The sequence below is a fragment of the Camellia sinensis genome, chromosome 3, assembly GCF_055761805.1.
Source record: "Camellia sinensis isolate YWXY chromosome 3, ASM5576180v1, whole genome shotgun sequence".
Lineage (NCBI taxonomy): Eukaryota > Viridiplantae > Streptophyta > Magnoliopsida > Ericales > Theaceae > Camellia > Camellia sinensis.
In genome coordinates this window covers 188,768,920-188,790,587 of record NC_138963.1, presented here as the reverse complement: position 1 = coordinate 188,790,587, position 21,668 = coordinate 188,768,920, and the positions used below count along the sequence as shown (strand labels likewise).

Genomic DNA, 21,668 nt, shown 5'->3' with positions numbered 1-21,668 from the left:
TACAAAATCAAAAGCGTCCTATAATATCACTCTCCAAACTAAATGGAAGACTTTGAGAGGTGTATACATTGTCAATCTCTAAAACCATAACACTATTGACAGCATGGCACTCAAATATCATATCCTAGTGAGATCCCATCTTTTAAGGTTAGAAAAGAGAGGATAAAAGAGACAAAGAAAAAGACCTAGCCATCCCAATTTACAATTGCTCATCTTCTGATAGACTTCTTGTGAGCCTTCTTTCCTCTTCTTCTAAGGGTAGTGTCAGTTTCAGTCTTTTAACCGGCTGAAGCTCATCTAACCCCAACTCCGAATCATCACCAATCCTTTTTCCAGCCTGTTGCTCATCTGACTCTAGCACTGAATCATTGCCGGTTCTTTCTAAAACCTTCTGTTCATCTGATTCGGGCACTGAACTATCTCCAATCAAACACGCACCATTCCCATTTTCTTGATTTGACAATCCAGGAAGATTATATGGACAAGAGATAAGATCATCATCATTACCGTCAGCATCATGATTGGAGTACTGAGAATTTTCAACCACATCACTAGGAACAGAGGCAAAGTTTTCAGTCAGACACACAACGTTTTCTGTTGATGGAGATCTTGGTTGAGCTATTCTCTCTTTACTAAGATCTTCATCTTCCTGATCTATGTTGTTTTGGTTGATCTTGACTTCTAAGGAATCATCAGAGGCACAAATTGATGTTGCTGGCGATGCGTCAATATCTTCATGCCCAGCTTGGTGAACAGAGATTCCCAGGTTCCAGGAAGTCTCTGCTCCAAAATCTCTGGATGAATAGGTAAAAACACAACCTTCGGGGGTGATTCCATTTAATTCCCGAAAACCGGTTCTGTTTGATGGTGAATAGACGAATTGCTTGCCAGGTTCTACATCTTCCTGTTACACAGAAACAAATGGTTATGCAATTTCCAGTCAAAACTTTGCAGCCTGTTGATGAAGCCAGCTAAGAAGTAGACATAGACCAAAAGAGCAAATAAAACTTTGAAGGTGAAACGAGCCAAATAAATTGTCGTTGCATCAACATGGATACAGGTTATGTGTCACTTTGTTTCAAGAAACCTTAACTAATTGCAATATACAACAACCACACCAGCTATAAAGCCATTTCATTCATGGGAAATGACTGCTGAGTGCTACCTTCCCTCGTATCTTTGAAATTCCTTTTTTTTTCCTTTTTTTTTCCAAATGCTTCTTTTCCCTAAAACCAAAAATACAATGATTTTTCTATGAAGAATCCAAATGTATCATACTATTCCTCTACTTTCTAAGGGAATGGGGAGGTTTTGGGATCTTTGTGCAAAAAATTCCTAACTAGTGTCTATTTCTTCACCTGTTTGACACATTATCATTACCATATGTCTACAAAAGCAAACTAAAACACAAAAAGAAAGTTCCTTTTTCCTCTTTCTCCAATGTCATTCACTTATTGATAAGAAAATCAATTACTAACATCTAGAGGCTGTTGAAAATCCCAAGCTTCATCCAATGACAAACCTGCAAGCAATCTTGTTACTTTCTGAAGTAAAAATTTATTCCACTTTTTGGTAGAAAATTGTTCCTTTAAATCTCAAGAATATACATGTTTTATAGCCCTTAAGAATTATGACAGAAAGTGCACTTCAATGCAATATCCCAACACAATGAGAGTTTGAATTGGAATATATCAACTTAGAGTGGTTGTAACCAAATTATTCAATATCACATGCCTATTTTGATTCCAATTATGCCAGATTATTAGAAGATGATGAAATGCAAAATACCTCAATTGATGACATAGCACCTTTAAACTCACTAAAAGACGACGTTCGTTCAAAAGTTGGGTATTGTCCATTAAGAAATGCTAATGCAGATGCAGTGGCTCCTGCCTCCAAAAACTCCCTTAAAACTGAGCCTGAATCACTAGTAAATTCAGAACTCTTGAACGAAGAAGATGGCAATAAAGTTAATTCAATCCCCTGACTAGCTTGAGAGCTTGATAAATTCCCATGACAACTCTTTAAATGAATGTGTCTCTCTGAAGTAAAATCCACACCGGCTTCAATCTCATTTTTACTTTCAGGGTAGTCAGAGGCACAAGGCTCGCCGCGGCAAGCAGCTGGAGGGTTTTCCCTTTCAAGGATTTCGCAGATAAGCCTCTGGATGTGAACACGCTTGAGAGAAGGCTCAGCAGGCGGAAACCAATCCATGTTAAGCTGGAAGAGGGACATGTCATTTATGTAAAACAAAAAGGCATTAAAATGAAAAAGCCATGAATTAAACTGAGATTCCTGTGAGACACATTAATAAAATTAATTCTTAAAAAAATTACTAATCAGTATAGCTGACTATTAAAAACAATCTTAAGAAGCATTTTAGGATATCCAATTCTCAACAGTTGATAGCAGAAGGTAGTTTGAACCCAAGGTCCTGAAAGCAATTTTCAGCACAAAATTTGACAATCAAAGGCTCATAGACATACATCCATATTCAGTAGGGCTTTTAAATCTGAATAGGTCCACACAGTAGACCAATTAAAACCCCTAAAGCAAAGATTTCAGGATCTTTTAAAATATTGGGGAAAAGAAATCAGGCCTTTTCCCTTTGAACAATAAGATAGGATGCATTTCAATGTGTGCCCACATAACTAAATAAGGATGAAATTTCCAACGAGATGCACAAAAAATAGATTGATAGATGAAGGCATGGATGGGTACACATGAATCTTAGTGGTGTCACTTGGCCCCACTCAAATTTCAAAAAGACGCGCAAGTTGAATATTGTTCATAATTTTAAGATTTTTAAAAATTGACCCCATTAGAATCTTATTGAAACTATAGAAATGGGTTCAAAATTTTTTTTCTTCTTCTTCATAGATTTATTGTCCTAAAATAATATTCACTAATCAAAATCTATGCATGGTTTCCTTTGTTAGAAAGAGAATATTAATGATTTTTATAAAATCAGGTACTTATATTTTGATTTTTTATTAAAAGTTTGGTAGCATATGTAATTACTCTCCTTTCATCTCCTTTGGCACAAATTTCTTCATGTACATGTATGTTTGAGTTGATGCTTTTGTCACCAAGAAGCGGATTCAATATATTAATATTTTATCCCATGACAATATTGTGGAATCAGTAATTTGTTGACACTTACATATAATAGTTTTGTCAATTTTATATGAAATTAGTCATATGATTTATTGCATATGGTCACGAACTACTTCCCTTTACACTATTGTGGCAGAAATTCTAAACAACCATCCAGCCAAAGAATCCATGAAGTTTTCCCCATTTCACATGATACAAACAATAAAATAAGATTAAAAAAAAGAGGCTCTGAACAATCTCAAAATGAGAAACAGATATAATGAGAAAATTATGCCCCACCAGTGCACATAGAATTGGTATCATCTGGTTCCACTAGTACTAATATATCATCCAAAGCAAAGCATTAAGACCAAAGAATTAAAACAATTGGAAGCTCAGGGAATTAAGTGAGAACTAGGAGTCCACTTACAAAGTTGGAGAACTTTGTTATTTTGAAAGGGCTGAAGTTAAGAGGAGCATCCCCCAAAAAGCGTTCCACATAGTGGAGCAAGAAGAGACCACAATCAAATGAATTTTGCTGCTGTGGTAGCTGTACAAAGCATAAAGTAAACGTCAGTACAACCCTGTACTTACCCCTACCCAGAGAGAGAGAGAGATAGAATTAAGCAAGGTCAGAGTACAAGGCAAACACATATTAATACTCTACCCATCTATTTGCTTACTTTTTGGTGTTCAAACCAGATTAATGCACAGGTTTTCATCTGGCTGATTTTCAAAGAGCCTAGAATCTCTCAGGTATAATTTCTCAGTTCTATATTCCATTTGAAGCTAGATATCCTATTGACTCCTTTGCTTCGCTTTTTGTTGCATATCTTGTTTCACTTTAAACTTCTAAACCTCCTGCTCAGGAATATGTTCCAATGAGTTGATGAACCTCTCGAAAGAGATAAGAAGACAACTACAATTGCTAGAACCACCTCTCTTCTCAAAAACTACATAATTATTTACTGAACATACAGTACTTTGGGATTGTATTTAATAATAAATTACAATTATTCACTCAGCTTCATAAACCTCTTCTGGCAATTATTTACTCACCCGAATATCAGATAACAAAATCCATTGAAAATTTTTCTATTGCCTTCATCACGTCTTTGACTTTGAGAATAACTAATTAGATAAAGAAAACTGAAAATGGCACCTCATTACCCTAACTAATATATTACAGGTGTAAGTGTAACATTAAGATGCCTCATCTCAGCCCCTCAACTTCATTTCTTTCCTTCACCATCCTAGAAACTAGAATCTGCTTTTACAATGAGCATCGCTTGAAAGTGGGACAAATCTCAAATTAAAAAATAAATGCCAAATATTAGCTGAGAGCAGACGCAATACCTCAAGTGGGACAAATCTCAAATTAAAAAATTTTGAGGAGAAATCTTCAGATGCCTCCTTTTGCCTCTCTTTCCACTCCTCCCATAGGTAACTGTAAATTGAAACCACCCCCCCCCCCCCCCCCCAAAAAAAAAAAAAAAAAAAAAAACAAGAAGTGAAGTTTAACAACTATCAAAATCAGCTATTAAAACAGTTACAAGTTGGATACTTAGACATTAACAAGGTACAGACAAATGTAAGCCTTAAACAAAAAGAAAAACTAGATAGCAATTGACAATTAAAGTTAAAACAAAGGGCAAATTACACTCGTAGTGCACGTTGTTTGTCCCTTGTGACAATTTAGTCCTTGTCGTTCTAAAAGATCCTATTCAAGTCAAAACGCTAAGTCTGCATGAATCGACCTCAGCTAAAATTATAACGAGCTACAATGACTAGTTTTCATCAGTTCTAAAAACTGACAGAGCTTTAAGTTTGGAAAAATGTATATAAGATCTTTATTTTACATTTCGGTATCGACAATTAATGATAGAAAAAAGATTATAACCTATGAAGCAGACACTTCAAAACAAGTGTCGACGTGCCGTAGTAGTGTCAGGCATGCCATACACAGCGGAGACACGTATGAAAAAATATTTTATTGTCATATCCTTACCATGTCTGTGTTTGTGTCCCAATTTTTTTTAAATCACTGTGTTGTGTGTCTATGTCTGTGTCTGTGTCCACATATGGGTCAACGCCCGTGCTTCTTAGATTATATAACGAAGAAACATAATTTCCAACAGAGTTTAGTGCAACTGCCTTACAAATTCCTCTTCTAGATCAACTCCACTAACATAAATACGTTCAATGGAAGTTAAAAAAGAAGCATAAAAAGAAAAATTGGATAAGCAAAAAGCCTTAATCTTCAAAGCAACAAAATATATAAATCAATGAATGAAATTACATGATGAATTTCAAAACAACCATAGTACCTCTGAACAAGATCTTTCAGGCCTGTATGAGTTCCCTTGATAGAATCCATATGCAATATGCATGGCACTTTAAGTGACTTCTCCATGTCTACATCTGAAATATTATGGCATACAGGCATCAATAAGAAAAGATTAGCAATTTGCCACACATGAATCACAAGAACTGTAAGTTCTAGAAGAACTAGCCTTGAAACTTAGAGATTTCACCAGGATGACATATTACGATTAAGCTCCAGTGATAACTATCAATAACACATGTACACATTGCAAGTAAGTCCTCGATTTAAGATCTTTTCTAACGAAAAGAAAAGAATTGGTCAGCTAATGACTTACTTAAAGTTTACAGGAATGAAGACATAATCCTTTTCAAATAGATTCACTTTTCTTGTCCATTTACGAACACGCTGAAACGCAGCCCTGCCTTCAAAAGCACTAGATGGATCTTTATCAAGGTCAATCAGCTTCCGAAAGAAGAAACTGTTAAAAAAATGGAATCTTTGCCTCTCCTGAGGTTGCATTTCATTCTTCAAATATCTGTCATCAATCATTATGTTCAGTGAAGCATGTTAGATGCAGCAAAGCAACTATGGTAAAATCCTCAAAACGAAAAGTAAAGAAAAAGATATAGGAACCCACTAATACTGCACCAAAAAAAAAAAAAAAATCCAATTAAAGTCATTTCATTTATGTAATTCCCCCCGCCCCCCCCCCCCCCCCCCCCAACCCCCTCTGTAGTTTGAGTGCTATCACCTGCCACCCAAAAAAAGGGTCAAGTCTAAGGGTAGAACTGTTAAATCTTCCAATTCAGAAGTTGACTTTCTTTTAGGCCAAAGAAAATCATTTGCTTCTCAACAACTCTTGAAAACCAGAATTAGATAATGTAATGCACAAAGTAACATACTTGATGTAGAAATCAATGATTGTATCATTGACAAATGTGTCTGGCTGTAATAGATCAACATCTCTCTTACTAATGGAAACAGCATCAGCATCACCCTTGGGATAGACAACTTCCTCAAAAGGCTCATCAAACCTGCAACATTTGACATTGATTTAGCGTACTCATAAAGAATGAAGCATAAATTAAATATATTGTGTTGCTTATTAAAATAATCTATACTATTACATAACGCAAAGGCTTCAGTTGGCATCCTAAAGCCTTTGCATCTCTTTATGCCAAGTGTCCCATTTTTCTATATAAAAATAAAAAAAATAAAACCTCAATTTGTATTCGAGGGTGGGAAGACTTGAACCCAAGACCTTAGATTTAAGGAAGAATACTCTTACTACTTGAGTGGCACACGACATATAGTAAGTGCTTTGTTTTGTTTTTACTTATTTGAATTGCGCACGTGCACCAAACACTAGTTAATTAATTAATTAAGGACATTGAAGAAAAGCTAGAAGAGGAAATTGCAAGTCAACTTTAAGATAAGATCTAAAAGCTAAATTCCAATTGTAATAACTACACTACAAATATCAAGAATAGTAACACCACTTACTTTTACAAGTTCAACATCGGTCCTGTACATATTTGTGTGTATTCAATACGTGACAATTATATACATGTATATGTATATATATTTACATACACACACTAGCAATATCCGATAGTGGCTACCTAAAAAAAGATTAATCCTTTCAATAAAGAGAACATGGATGCAAAATCAACAGCAAAATCATAGTAGGATAAACCATCACAAACTAAAATAATCATCTGTATATTTACCAAGCAGCCCCTCAATTTTTCCCACTCATCAAAACTTAGTAATAATACTAATGTAACATAAGCACAAGCACAAACCAAGCAGACTTCAGCACCACCAACATGAAACAAAAGTGCCGAGTAAACATTTATTTAGACAATTGCACACATCAATCAGACTTCGGCACCACCAACCTTCCTTTATATCATTACAAATATTTGGGATGCTTTGATACCTGGGTGACATCCCCAGATCACCCACTTCAGATCTTGTGCCTAGACACACACACACTGAATGTATACCAAATTACTCTTCGAACATGTCTTCCATTATAGATACAACTTATCTCTTTATCCTTTAGCCTTAGTTATTGCTTGCCACATTTGCTGAAAACGTAAATATTCCTTCTAGTTTCAAAGAGGTGAACACAGTTGAAACAACTCATTTGTATAACCTTCCACTTCAACAATTCTAAAACAAAAATCATTAAGTGCACATCACTCGTGCATTTGGACAAGAAGTCACAAAATATACTCCTGAATGCTTATTTTGCTAGAATATTTCTATTATTTGTTTCCTTACTTAGATTATTCTGTATTCCTTGATTAGTGCCTTAGGACTCTCCTTGTAACAGTTGGTTGATGAATATAAAAAGTGATGATAATGTCATTCCCTAAGTTTTGATTTTCTCTAAAACAAACATGGTATCAGAGCTTTAAGGCTAGTATCTCACCTTCCATCATCACCCATCTGCAGCCGATCATTACCCACCCTGTTTTGGCCCATCTCTCATCTTTCTAGGGCTCACAACAGCTTCTAACCACAGCTGGAGACCACCCAGCACCTTCCGACAACCACTCTGTCAGCGTCGGCCCTTGCTGATGCTTCTCTAAGGGTCGCTCACCATCTACGACAGTCTCTCTGTTGTTTGGCACTTCCGACACCCTCTCTGTCCGTATCAGCCCTTGTTGATGCTTTTCTAAGGGCTGCACACCATCTACCACCCTTCTGTGGACAGCTTCGTGAGCCCCTGCTGGTCTTGTTTCTTCTTTTCTTGGGTTGGCATGTCTACCCAGTCGACCATATGCATTGATTGACCCATCTAAAATTTGGATCTTTACCTAAAGCTAAGTTTTTTTCTTTTGAGAATATTCCAGCCACTGTTTTGATTGGAGGATACTTTATTTTATTTTATTTATCTTTCAGGTCCTTATATGGCCCCCTTACCCAGCTTTGACTGATTGGTATACTCCTATCATGGTCTGTAATTGATATTACTTGGTCCAATTGATTTTAGTTGATTTTATTCCCTCTTCCAGTATTTGTGATTAGTGCAAGTTGTTATTCAGTTTGCAGAATCTAAATGGCTGACCTTACTAGTGAATCCACCACTACTTCTCAGCCGCCTACAAGCTACATTACACGGACTCGGCTATGGGTATCGGGTGCGGGTGTGTATCTAGGGGTCGGACATCTCAAAATTAAAAATTGAGGATACGTAGATATGGATCCAAATTTGAATATGGGTACGGGGATACGTTAAATAGTTGGTTTTTTAAAATATATTTATTATATAAAGATGAGTTAAATAGTTATTTTTTAAATATATTTATTATTTTTTATCTTATGTATTATTTTTATTGATAATATTTTTAATTTATTTTTTTACTTTTAATTGACATATATATATTATAAATAAAAAATATATAATAAATAAGGAATAACAAATTATGTTAAAATAAATAATGTAATTTATAGATTTTATTAGATTTTTTATTTTTTTTTATTATATATGATTTAATTAGATATTATTATATAACAAATTATATGATTTATTTATTATATGGTAAACCAGAGACAAGAGAAGAGCGAGAGAAGAAAGAAATAGATCGACAAAAGAGTGGAAGAGAGAGAGAGAACATATCGATAACAGAGAGAAAACAGATCGGGGGGAGAGAGAGAGAGAGAAGAAGAAGAAAAAGAGGAGATGGATCGACTGAGAGAGAGAAGAGGAGATCGACAGAGAAGATCGATTGAAAGACGAGATCGAAGAATCGATTGGCGCGAGACAGAGACGAGGTCGATCGAGAGATGAGATCAAGAGTGAAGGATCGATTGGGGTGAGATCGAAGCCTGCGACTAGAGAGAAGTCAACGACCAAGTTCTTGCTCTCTCCTCTTTCCATTCTTCTGTACTTAGGGCTATTTCGTTGCTTCTATATTTAGGGCAAAACATAGCTGTATCCATTTGTAATGAGCCGTATCCCGGCCGCATCCCGCACCCGTACCCGTGTCGTGTCGTGTCGTGTCGTGTCGTGTCGACACGGGTACCTCCGAAATTTTAAAGAGTCCGTGTAACATAGCCTACAGGGGGAGTCCCATTATGATTACTACATCTGAAAACCTAAATCCTAACATAAAAATCACCACCTCCCCATTTAATGGTCAGAATTACCTTGCTTGGTCACAATGTCTGACACTCTTCTTGAAGAGTAGAGGGAAGATGGGCTATGTTGATAGGAGGATCCCGGCACCAAGCATCACTAATCTGAGCAATGACCAATAGGAGATTACCAACTCTTTGATCATGGGGTGGCTCGTTCATTCCATGGTTCCTGAGCTTGGTGAAGGTTATTTATCCATGGGAGACTACCCAAGACGTTTGGGAGGAAGTACCTGCTACATATTCCCGAAAGGGAAATTTTTCTCAGACATTTGAGTTGCACCGATCTATTGAGCGCTCAGTACATGGGGAACAGACAATTCTTCAGTATTATACCTTTCTGACTAATGGTTGGAAACGTTTAGATCATCTCTTGGATTACAAACCTGTCTGCACAGTTGACTCAGTTAGTTATCGAAAGTTTCTTGCCCAAGAGAGAGTCTTCAAGTTCCTAGAAGGCCTCAATGTGGAGTTTGACCCTATTCGGAATCGTGTCCTTGGCATGGATGTTCTTCCATCTCTTCAGGTGGCCTTTGCTTATGTCCAGAATGAAGAAAGTCATCATTCTGCTATGTTACCTCCGACTTCTATAGACCGATCAACATTACTTTCTGCACCTTCTCGGGATGGGGCTAGTTTGCCACTTCCTTCTTCTCATCCTTCCGGGAAGGATAATTTGTTCTGTGATTACTGTCGTCGACCAAGGCATACCCATGAGACTTGTTGGAAGCTTCATGGGACTCCATCAACAGGTCGAGGAGATCGCTCTGGTCATCAAGGCGGTCGTTCTAGTCAGTCAAGAGGAAGTGGGTCTCACTCTCGTGCTCATTAATCCAGTACTATAGAGCCATATGATTCCTCTTCAATGATGCAAACTTCTGATCTAGTCTCTAGTATGTCATCCTCTGAGTTTGAGGACGCTATGCGCAATCTGTTGGATCGATGGTCTCCTATTCTTCCAGGCGCATCTTCTGCTTCTTCATCGTTTGCATGTTCAAGTAACTTAGCCTCATCTTCTAGTGCCTTTTTATCCCATAAGACCTTGCCTTGGATTATTGATTCTGGTGCCTTAGATCATATGTCTGGGTCTTCTAATCTCTTCTCAGACTATACCCCAACCTCCGGTCAGGATAAAGTTAGGATTGCCGATGGTACTATTTCCTCTGTCTCTGGGAAAGATTTAATCTGTGCCACCCCTTCTCTACCTTTGTCTTCTGTTTTACATGTTCCTAATTTTTCTGTTAACCTATTGTCTTTAAGTCGTCTTACTTACGATTTGTATTGTAGTGTCACATTTTTCCCTGATTCTTGTCTTTTTCAAGACCTTCTCACGAAGAAGACGATTGGTAGTGGTAGAACAAAAAATGGTCTCTATGTCCTCGATCAGACTGACCAGTAGCAGGCTCATCATTCCATCCAGTCTCTATCGACCAAGGAAGATTTATGGCTGTGGCATCACCGTCTAGGACATCCATCTTTTTTATTACTTCGGTAATTATTTCCTTCCGTTTTCATTAAAAATAAAGTCTCGGAGTTTCATTGCGAGTCCTGCCAACTTGGCAAACAACACCGAGCTTCTTTTGCTCCTAGTAATAATAAAAGTTCAGTTCTTTTTTCTTTAATTCATTCGGATGTTTAGGGTCCCTCTCGTATAAGGTCTATGAAGGGTCATCGATGGTTTGTTACTTTTATAGATGATTGCTCTCGTACTACTTGGGCGTACCTCCTGCGAAAGAAAAGTGAAGTTTTTTCTGTGCTCCAAAACTTCCATAAGATGGTTGGTACTCAATTTGGGGCAGTTGTCAAAGTCCTGCGTTCTAATAATGGGGGTGAGTACATTGATAAGGGGTTGGCCCAATATTTTTCCACTCATGGCATTGTCCATCAAACGTCTTGCACTGACACCCCTCAACAGAATGGTATTGCTGAGCGCAAGAACCGTCATCTCCTTGATGTGGCTCGGTGTATGTGTTATTCTATAGGTGTCCCTTGGGCTATTTGGCTGAGGTTGTTCTCACTATTGCCTATCTCATTAACCGTCTTCCTACCCAAGTCTTGCAGAAACGGGCACCTCTTCAAGTACTCTTAGGTTCTGAGTCTCGATTTTCCATTCCTCCAAACCTTTAGGCGTGTGTGCTTTGTTCACAATCATTCTCCTTCTGGGAGTAAGATGGGTCCTCGTTATCTCAAATGTGTGTTCTTGGGTTACTCACCTACACAAAAAGGGTACAAGTGTTATCATCCTCCCTCTTGTAAATAGTTTGTGTCAATGGATGTCACCTTTTTTGAGTCTCAATCCTACTTATTCTCTAGTCCAATGTCCCAGGCATCTCTTCAAGGGGAGTGTTGGTGTGTAGAGAATCCAGTTGCTTCTATTATTCCTGATCCATTATCACTGCCAGTGGTATCTATCACTAGCAATATTGAATCCGATGTTGCCAAGAATAAAGAAGGACAGGTCTATTTTATGGATAAAGAAAGGCATAAAGTTACTTGGATACAAGAGATCATTTCTGATCAATCATTGCCGTCTCCTTCTCTCGATAAAGGTCCCGCTAACCCTGAAACTCCTGAGCTTGAGCCTACTGATCTTGATATACCCATTGCCAAGAGAAAGAGTGTGAGATCTTGCACTCATCATCCTATTTTTAACTTTGTGTCTCATTCTCATTTATCCTCTTCATATAAAGCCTTTGTGTCAAAAATTTCCTCTGTTAGTATACCTAATCATTTTCAAGATGCTCTTACTATTCCTAAGTAGAAACTGGCCATGGTGGAGGAAATGAAAGTACTTCATAAAAATGGCACTTGGGATTTGACTGAGCTACCTAGGCGCAAACGAACTGTGGGATGCAAATGGATGTATATTGTGAAGCACAAGGCAGATGGTCCAATTGAGCGATATAAAGTTCGACTTGTGGTAAAGGATTTTACTCAGACTTATGGTGTGGACTATCAAGAAACATTTGCACCAGTTGCGAAGATGAATTCAGTCCGAGTACTTCTCTCTCTGGCAGCTAATCTAGATTGGTCACTTCATCAGTTTGATGTGAAGAATGCTTTCCTGCATGGTGACCTAGAAGAGGAGGTGTATATGAATATTCCTCCTGGCTTTGAAACTCTTCAAACTCAGGGTAAGGTGTGTCAACTTTGGAAGTCATTATATGGCCTCAAATAGTCTCCTAGGACTTGGTTTGAAAGGTTCACTCAAGCCATGCTGAAATGTGACTTCAAATAGAGTCAAGCTGATCATACTCTGTTTGTTAAACATTCCTCTCATAGTAAGACTACAGCTCTCATTGTATATGTGGATGACATAGTTCTTACAGGAGATGATGTTGAGGAAATTCTTTTGTTGAAAAAGTATTTGGCAAGTGAGTTTGAAATCAAAGACTTGGGGAACCTAAAATACTTTCTGGGTACTAAAGTGACTAGGTTGAAAGATGGAATTTTCATCTGTCAGAGAAAATATGTTCTTGACCTATTTTAAAGGAAACAAGGATGCTCGAAAGCAACGCCTGTAACACACCACTGGAGCCTAATTAGAAACTTTGTGATGATAGTGGGGGAGCAGTTGTTGACAGGGAGCGTTATCAAAGGGTAATGGGTAAGCTCATTTACTTATCTCATTCTCGTCCTGATATTGCTATTGTTGTTAGTGTGGTCAGCCAATTTATGCATGCTCCTCATGAAACACACTTGGCAGCAGTTATGAAAATTTTGAGATACTTGAAATCTTCTCCTGGAAAAGGTCTTTATTTTTTCAAACATGATCATCTTAGTGTGGAAGCTTATACAGGTGCTAATTGGGCAGGATCAGTCACTGATAGGAGGTCCACTTCTGGGTATTGTACCTTTGTTGGAGGCAATTTGGTTACTTGGAGAAGTAAAAAACAAAATGTGGTTGTCAGGTCTAGTGCAGAAGCTGAGTTTAGAGTACTATGGCACAAGGTGTGTGTGAGCTCTTGTGGATCAAGTTGTTGTTGCATGACTTGGGAATTGCCCAAACAGACTCTATATGACTATATTGTGATAATAAAGCTGCCATCAACATAGCTCATAATCCAGTTCAACATTACAGAGCAAAACATGTTGAGATTAATCGTCACTTCATCAAAGAGAAGCTCACTAGTGGCACAATATGTACTTCATTTGTGCAGTCTGGTGAACAACTTGCAAATATCCTCACCAAGGGAGTTGAGAGTAAACCATTTTATGATATTCTTGGCAAGCTGGGCATGAGAGATATCTTTGTACCAACTTGAGGGGGAGTGTTAGAATGTATGTTAGAATATTTCTATTATTTGTTTCCTTATTATTTGTTTCCTTAGATTATTTTGTATTCCTTAATTAGTGCCTTAGGACTCTCCTTGTAACAGTTGGTTGACGAATATAAAGGGGGATGATGTTATTGTCATTCCCTAAGTTTTGATATTCTCTAAAACAAACATATTTCCCATCAAGGAGCACAATTAATTGCATGAAAGGAGATCTTTGTCAAGTTGTCCCCAAGAGATGCTTGCATCACCTAGTCCAAGCAACAATAGTAACTTAATACTAACTTAAAAGTAAATTTCACATGAATCAACAATTTTTAACATAGTCAATGAAGAAGAAAAAAACCAAGAACTTTTGAGGATAAGTTTGATTATAGGGGAGGCTTATGGGATCAGATTTGTCACTTGTCTGATTTATGGGCTTCAGTGTCAGCCCCACTTTTAAGGGGGTCATTTGTTTTTAATTCCTAGAAATTGGAAAGCCATGCCTGGGTGTGATTTGTTATTTTGTTTTTGTCTTATTTTCTCTTAGGGAACCACTTGTCCTCCTTGAACTTATTTGTACTACCCTTTTTTCTATATTCAATAAAAGTGTCTTGTTGCTGATAAAAATAAGAATAAGACATCTCATTGAATTCAGCATACATCACCACTGGGTACAAAATTGGCCATGGATGGTAAACCAAAGTAATACAGCCAAATACCACAAACAATCAGATATTAAAATAGCTTGCAAATTTCTAAATAGAACAAGAATATACCATCAGTACAAATTGGAATGGGGGAACTTGAATGAGCATATGAATGCTGACAGATAGCAAAAGAAGCAACAAAATAACAAAATGAATCCAATAAGCACCAAAAGTAGCATCTCCAAGGGCATTTGACAAAGAAAATATGAATTCAGTCACTCACTTGGGAAAATATCTTTTCTTTGGAATGTGTATGCCATTCTGCCCAGGTAAAGCCACTCCATCACCTCCTATGCAACTACTACAAGGAAATAAACACGTTACATTTTTTTTTTGATCGGCAATAAACAAGTTACATTTTGATGGATAAGAACTAAAAACCAAAGCATACTACAACTATAGCAATACCAAACCAAAAAAAGGTCCCTCAAAACAATATTGAATATTCAAATCCAAACAACTTTGCAACAATTTGAGCAAAGAGCCCAGATTTATATTTTGAGAACATGATAAAACGTTTAAAACAAATTCGCAGATAGCAAGATATAAAAAAAAAAAAAAACCACTGTTATATCATCTCTATGCAAAACTAATAGGGTAAAACAATAATAGTATACAACAAACAATGAACCACAACAAGATTTGGGTGATAATGTGCTTTTTCCGTTGCCCAAATGCTTGAATTCAAGTGCAATGCCATTGGGGCCAAACCATAGGGACTCCCACCAATCCCCTACAAACTAGAACATGACAAACTCAACAAAATGAAGATTATGTTTTTGCTTGTTAACTTGACCTGCCACTATCCTTCAAATAATCCTTTCTTTAACAAGGATTGAAAAATCTATGATACCCACTAAAGTTAAACACTATCAACTATCCTAATAACAACAATAATTATTGTCTCTTAGCATTAATGCCATCAGTTCCATCTCGAGAAAGTTGGTGAGCGATTCCCATCTATTCAAACGTACAGTAAATGTCCAATTATTGATCCTATACAAACAGCCATAGCATAGTGCTACTAAAGTAATGGAGACCAGCCACAATATTTTTTTTTTTTTTTTTTGACACTCTAGTATGAGTATCAGACCTCCCTAAACCTACAACCTTGGAGTACAAGGATATGTACCCAAAAGTTGGTGCACATCATATATATCAAATACATTGTATTTTATTTTGTACAGAGAATGTTATTAATTATGGATATGCTTGAAACTAAATGGGATATTTCCATATCCATGTGAGAAGCAAGAAAGAATTCTTTATTAACAATTATGAGTTCTTCCTCTTCCATCATCAGATATTAGAGGATACAAGCCTCCAATTTGAATGGGAGGTCGTACACTAGTGGAATAGAGAAGAGTCCATGTAACACTGGCCAAAATAAACTGATATGATTCCCCCCTTTTCCCCCTCTTTTTTCTGTGCATGACAAAAAGAGAATGGCAAATTATTTTATAATAAACCCCCAAAAGGTTTACAACCATATAATAACTTTTGTATACTATGCATATCTCTCATAATCTCATTTAAAAATTCATTATCTATGTTACCTCAACAAATGCAAGAGATCTATATCTAAGTACAAATAAGTGAAATTACTTCAGAATTGGAAGCCAGATCCATTCGGAAAAACAAACTCAACAATCAACTATTCAAAATTAGTGATTATTACTGGAAACCTAGGTTTATAATTTATTAGGGGAAAAAAAAAACTACAAACAATAACAAGAAACATAAACAGAAATAAACTAATTTAAAAAAATAAAAATAAATAAAAAACTCACTCAAACTCAACTTTCCATAGTGCCTTATATCGCACGTCCAAAGATGTTATCTGTTCCCGCTTCTCGTACCAGTTAGAGTCATGTACAGCAAACTTTAACTCCTCAATGCCTGCAATTTGCAAAGGAACGGAAAAAAATTGACATTCATTGCATAAATCAAATTAAACCCCACAAACATATAGTAGAAAAAATAGAACACCACAACAAAAGGTAAGGTTTCCACGCGCACACTATGATTTTCAAAATATGCAGGACGTTATACACTTAGGACATGTTAAAATTTTAAATTTTTATAAATTTATTATTTGTCAAAATATGAACAATTTATTTGAAGGCAATGCAAAAAAGTAATCTAACACTAAGGTGTGGCTTATAAGCTGGCTTTTTTGCTTATTACGAAAAGACATGCAGAAAAATAGAGAGATGGTGTGACCCAAATAAGCCAATAACCTCGCTTTTTTAGTTCATCCCAAAAGAGACCTAATTAAAATTAAAAAATCCTATATTTCATAGCTTAAACATCAAGATATCATTCACACAACAATTGCATTTAAAAAAATGCAAAACAATTGTGAAACATTTAAAATACACATAATATATTAATCTTATAAAAGTTTAAAACATATTTTAAGTACACAAGTTGCATTCTGAAGAAAGCTGAATGAAGAGATTCACCACATAGGTCATGCTCGGAAGGATCAAGAAGTGTCATCAAAATATTTGAGAAGTGTCAGCAAAGTATCTGATTCAAATTTAAATTTTTAATTAAGACGCATTGAAGAAGAACACGCTTTTAAGAGTGTCTGCAGAGTGTCATGTTTGACACGGGTGTTCGACACGACACATCTTCTCAATAGAAGTGTTTGTACTTCTTACTTTTCCAATAGTTGACTGTAAGAACATTGACTTGTTTTCTATCAACATGGCCACTGCTTGTTGCTTGCTCCATTTCTCAGATATTAAGTAGTTTTGATTAAACGCTTCTATTTTTCCAACTTATTTTCAAATTAAAAAAAAAAACAAAACAAAACAAAAAAATTGATGTTGAATCATAAAATACACATTTTAACAACTCTCACTAGTCCCATATCCCCATTTGCATATAACTCACTTTTCCACATGCACATGTCCAAAAACCTTCTAGAACATCAACTCGGTAACTTCATCTCCAAAATGCAACATACCAACTCTATACCCTGAGGGAAACTGGAATGTCTATTACAAATAGAGCTGACATAACTTGCTGAAGAATCTGACGAGGAAAGCTAATTGAACGATAATACAGAACCTGAACAGAAGTTGTACTAATAAAAAAAACCACAGGGGATGCCTGTGCTAATTACAGGAACCTTTGGGAAGGCTTCTATTTCAACCATAAAACATTCCAAAGACTAAACAAAACTAAGGCAAAAATTCCAACCAAACAAGAACGGTAATAATGAGAATTTAACCAACTGAAATAAACAGGAAGCAGAATGGGAATAGATTTCGCCTAATGTGCACCAACCTGAAGTGCCTTGTGCATCATCAGCTTGCATTGCATCTTTTGACATCAAGCAAAGCTTTACCTTAGCTATCTGAAGCTGAGTACAAATAACATAAGAAAATGAGTTTTTCATAAACAAGCAACATAATAAAAAAAGGGACTCAAATAAGAGTTTTTTGGGACTCACACTTTGCGACCACTGTGATTCAATATCAACAATATCATCGATTCCCCATTGAAAGTTAAAGGTTCTGTCATTTCTATAGGTAGTTGAACCCTTCACTTCAATGCAATTGCTGGAAAAAATCAACACGGACTCTGTACAAAATCTACCGCAATATACAATATAATCGGGACAAACGACTACCGCATTCCTGTCGCCCTGCCAACCACACAAAATAAATAGTCACAACTAAAGGAATACAGTTGACAAATGTGCAGTTTGAAGTCCTGCTATAAATGCATGTTCCAGCTAGCGAAGAAGAAACATTTTGTAAACCCCACAAGAACAGCAAAAAGAATGTTGAGAATAAACAAAAAAAAGTGGAAATTTATGAACTAGAGTAGAACTTGTAGAAATACAAAGCTAACTGCACGGATAACATCATGTTATTGGTATTTGCATGAACATTAAAAAATGCAGCTCGACTATTGTCACCCAAGAGAGAAAAAAAATTAACTATTATTCACATCAACTGTACTAAATGCAAAGTGGAATTTTCAACTTTCTGGTTCTATACTATTCTATGCAATTCTATATCATTTGAGTATAAGTTACATAGCAACATAATAGATAATTTGACCACATACCAACTGAAGCAAAAGCATTTTGTTAATTAAATGACGTCTAAGTTAATTACATAAGAAAAATGGCTCAAACATGTTTACCATCTGAAGATTAGTGTTAGTCAACCAAAGATTCCCTTAAGCCATAACTAGGCTGATATTTAACAAAAGAAGCATTCTGACCAAGGTTGAAAACAACAGAAACCAAATACAACTGAAAAATTCCCTAAAGCCATAATTACAACTGAAACCAAATAATATTAGGTTGAAAACAAAGCATAAAATCCATTTCAAGAAATATGAATAAGCATCACTTGATAAACTAAGAAGACAAAAAGAAGGTAGACACAGCAGAAAGGAGTAGTTTGATAACCAACAAATAACATGATAAACAATTTTATAAACAAATAAATTGTCCATTTTAACATGCACAAACAACATTTTTATTTCAGATCTTCATCTTTCACATACTTGAGTGTGTTTTTTTCCCCATTTTTTGGTGCATAGTAAAACACTTGGTTTGAAGAAAGAGAGCACACTGGACTTATCAAAGAGACAATGAGAGAAAATACCATTTCCCAACCACCCAAGAAATCATCAGATAATGGCCCATCTAAAGGATCTGCAAAAACAGAACAGATTATAGTTAGAAACATCATGGTGCATTCAGCTTGCATAAACATATGACAAGGCAGAAAGTAACAAATCATAGAAGCGATGATGTACAGTCATCTCCTGAAACATCAGAAGTTGATGGAGAACTTTCACATATGCTTTCATCAGCATCTGAAATCACATCAACTGACTCATCCTGAAAAGATTTCAGCTTGAATGAGCATATCTTAATAATGCATTCTGGATTCTCAGCATAAATAAGTTAAACATAGAAATTTAATTACGCTGGATGGAGACTCTTGAAGGGAAAATTTTAATTGGCTGATGCCAAGTGAAACTTCTCCAGGGTTTGAAGCTCTTGGTTCTAGTTGAGCAGAGAAACTTCCAGGTTTGAGTTTATCAGGAATAAATTGAGCCTGCTGTTCATGATTTGTGGAATTAAATAGCAAAAAATCATCCAACCCAGACATTTTATTGGGAGCAGGGTCTTCTCCTTCCAAGCCAATTGGGATATGTGAGACAGCATTGTCACAACTGTGAACATTGTCCATTGCATCAACATCCACACATGGTAAATTATCTATTTCTTTTGATTGAAAGTTGGTTCCATCAGCAACTGGAAGCAATACCACAAAAGTTAAAAAGTAAAAGAAAAAAACATTTTAAAAAAAAGGCACAGAGACATTGACAATAAGTACTTTCAGATTACATTCATTACATTTAAGTTTAAAATGAGAACAATAGTTGAGTAAATAGGAACAAGCAATAATTATTTGACCTAGAGACAACTACAAAGGAGCCTGGCCTGAGATTTGTTTTGTTTTGGAGGGGTGATAGGATAAGTTTGGTATGAGAAAGTAATAAATCACTTGATAAATGAAAAGTTGACCAGTGCCATATTTAACATATAGCATGTCAGTTGTTCAAAGACATATCAAGATCTTTGACTGCAGTCATTTCCGCATAGGAAAAACATAACACCATACATCCACTCACTACACTCAAAGAGGATTTTCTTTCTTTTGTTTTGCACCCAAAAATATATATATATATATATATATGCAAAAAAAACAAAACAAAACAAAAAAAAAGCATCAGATAACCAAAAGCAATGGAGATGTAAGAAGGCTGTCACAAGATTGGAAAATTTGGTTTCTGGCCTACTGAAATGTTAGATCAAGTAACAAAAGCAACAAACTTGTATTTACATGCAATGGGGAAAAATGTGCCATGTTGAAGTAGTGAACTAGTTAATTATAGGCAGGCCAAAACAAAACTTGTACTAAAAATCATGGGAAAAATAACACTGTAAGTTTGTAACCATTGGAGGTACGGCCATTCACAGTACCGTGTCCTTTTTATTATCTGCAATGTATTAAGAATTAACCAATACAGTGCAGGCATGAAACTCAATTTGGGCTAGCAAACTTGAGATAGAAGTCATTCACAATGTAATCTCCAACCATTCAAGTAAAAAAAATATATAACAAGCTACATAATTCTACTTTATATTCATGACAGATATAAAAATAATATTTTGCCCGCAGTAAAACTTATGTGGCCAATGCCCATTTGTTTCTATTGCTTTCCCTGAAAAAAGAAAGCATCAATACCAACATGACCTAAGGGACTTTTGAAACAGATTCAACTGACATTCATACAACACAACTTGGCATCTCAGTTCAATTCAAACTCCACATGTGCCCATCAACCAGTTAAGCATTACCAAAACAGAAAAAGCAAATATAATTGACAATACACATCTACCAATTACCTCCTCAAACAAAACAAACCAAACCAAATGTCTGTATACAATTCTAGCTATATCTAGAATAAACCCCAGATATCTATATATACAAATGTATGTCTCAGCTAGCACACAGAATTGCATAAATACTGATAGAATTGAATACATACAAACATATACACGCTTACCCTCTTCGAGGAAACTATATTTGTCAATGGCATTAGGGTTTTTGAATTTGCTGAACAACTTGGAAGATGGACACTCCGATAATTCGTCCTCCTTGAAATCGAAAACGTCCAAATTTTTACAAGAACTGTTCATCGTTGAAGATATAGAAGACAAAAAGACATAGATCAATGGGCGAGGAGTCGGAGATCAAAGGCGGTTTTAGGGTTCAAACTAGGGTTTCGCTTGCAAGCGTAATCGTTGTGTTGTACGTAGTTTTGGGGGTCGGAGCAAAGTTAGGGTTTATCAGTGAGAGAGAGAGAGAGACGGGAGATGGGATTAATAGTTTTGACCGGAGACGAGGGAAAGCGCGTCCGAGTCAGCTCTGGGGGGAAATTGTGTAAAGGATCTGTTTGGCTTCCGGTTTACATAAAAATTAAATAAAGGGCATTATCATCGAAAATTAATGGAGAATATACATTATCAAAATTAATAAAGAATATACATTATCAAGAGGGAGCTTTTTTTTTAGTAAATTC

General features: G+C 36.2%; 1 protein-coding gene across 7 annotated transcripts; it reads right to left on the bottom strand.

The window, feature by feature from the left end:
• LOC114286005 (putative ubiquitin-like-specific protease 2B) lies at positions 1-21,668 on the bottom strand. 7 transcript variants are annotated; one of them, XM_082921730.1, is made up of 16 exons: positions 21,153-21,668; positions 19,502-19,833; positions 19,329-19,413; positions 19,175-19,224; positions 18,004-18,198; positions 17,838-17,913; positions 16,331-16,439; positions 14,764-14,838; positions 6,325-6,456; positions 5,757-5,957; positions 5,610-5,665; positions 5,424-5,517; positions 4,453-4,543; positions 3,527-3,646; positions 1,789-2,220; positions 1-904 (listed from the first exon to the last, which is right to left on the bottom strand). In XM_082921730.1, the coding sequence occupies exons 1-16, from the start codon at positions 21,283-21,285 to the stop codon at positions 200-202; spliced, it is 2,886 nt and encodes a 961-aa protein (XP_082777856.1). In that variant the 5' UTR covers positions 21,286-21,668; the 3' UTR covers positions 1-199. The 7 variants fall into 7 exon arrangements, with proteins under 7 accessions (XP_082777856.1, XP_082777855.1, XP_082777857.1 ...); XM_082921729.1 differs by having other exon boundaries at positions 14,764-14,841; positions 21,153-21,570; XM_082921731.1 differs by having other exon boundaries at positions 14,764-14,841; positions 17,838-17,907; positions 21,153-21,556.

Coding starts and splice junctions, on each gene's coding strand:
- LOC114286005 (XM_082921726.1), bottom strand. CDS start 21,285: ATGAACAGTTCTTGTAAAAATTTGGACGTTTTCGATTTCAAGGAGGAC. Junction 2,221..3,526: donor TAACAAAGTTCTCCAACTTT/GTAAGTGGACTC, acceptor TCCCTCTTCCAG/CTTAACATGGATTGGTTTCC. Junction 905..1,788: donor GTGCTATGTCATCAATTGAG/GTATTTTGCATT, acceptor TCTGTGTAACAG/GAAGATGTAGAACCTGGCAA.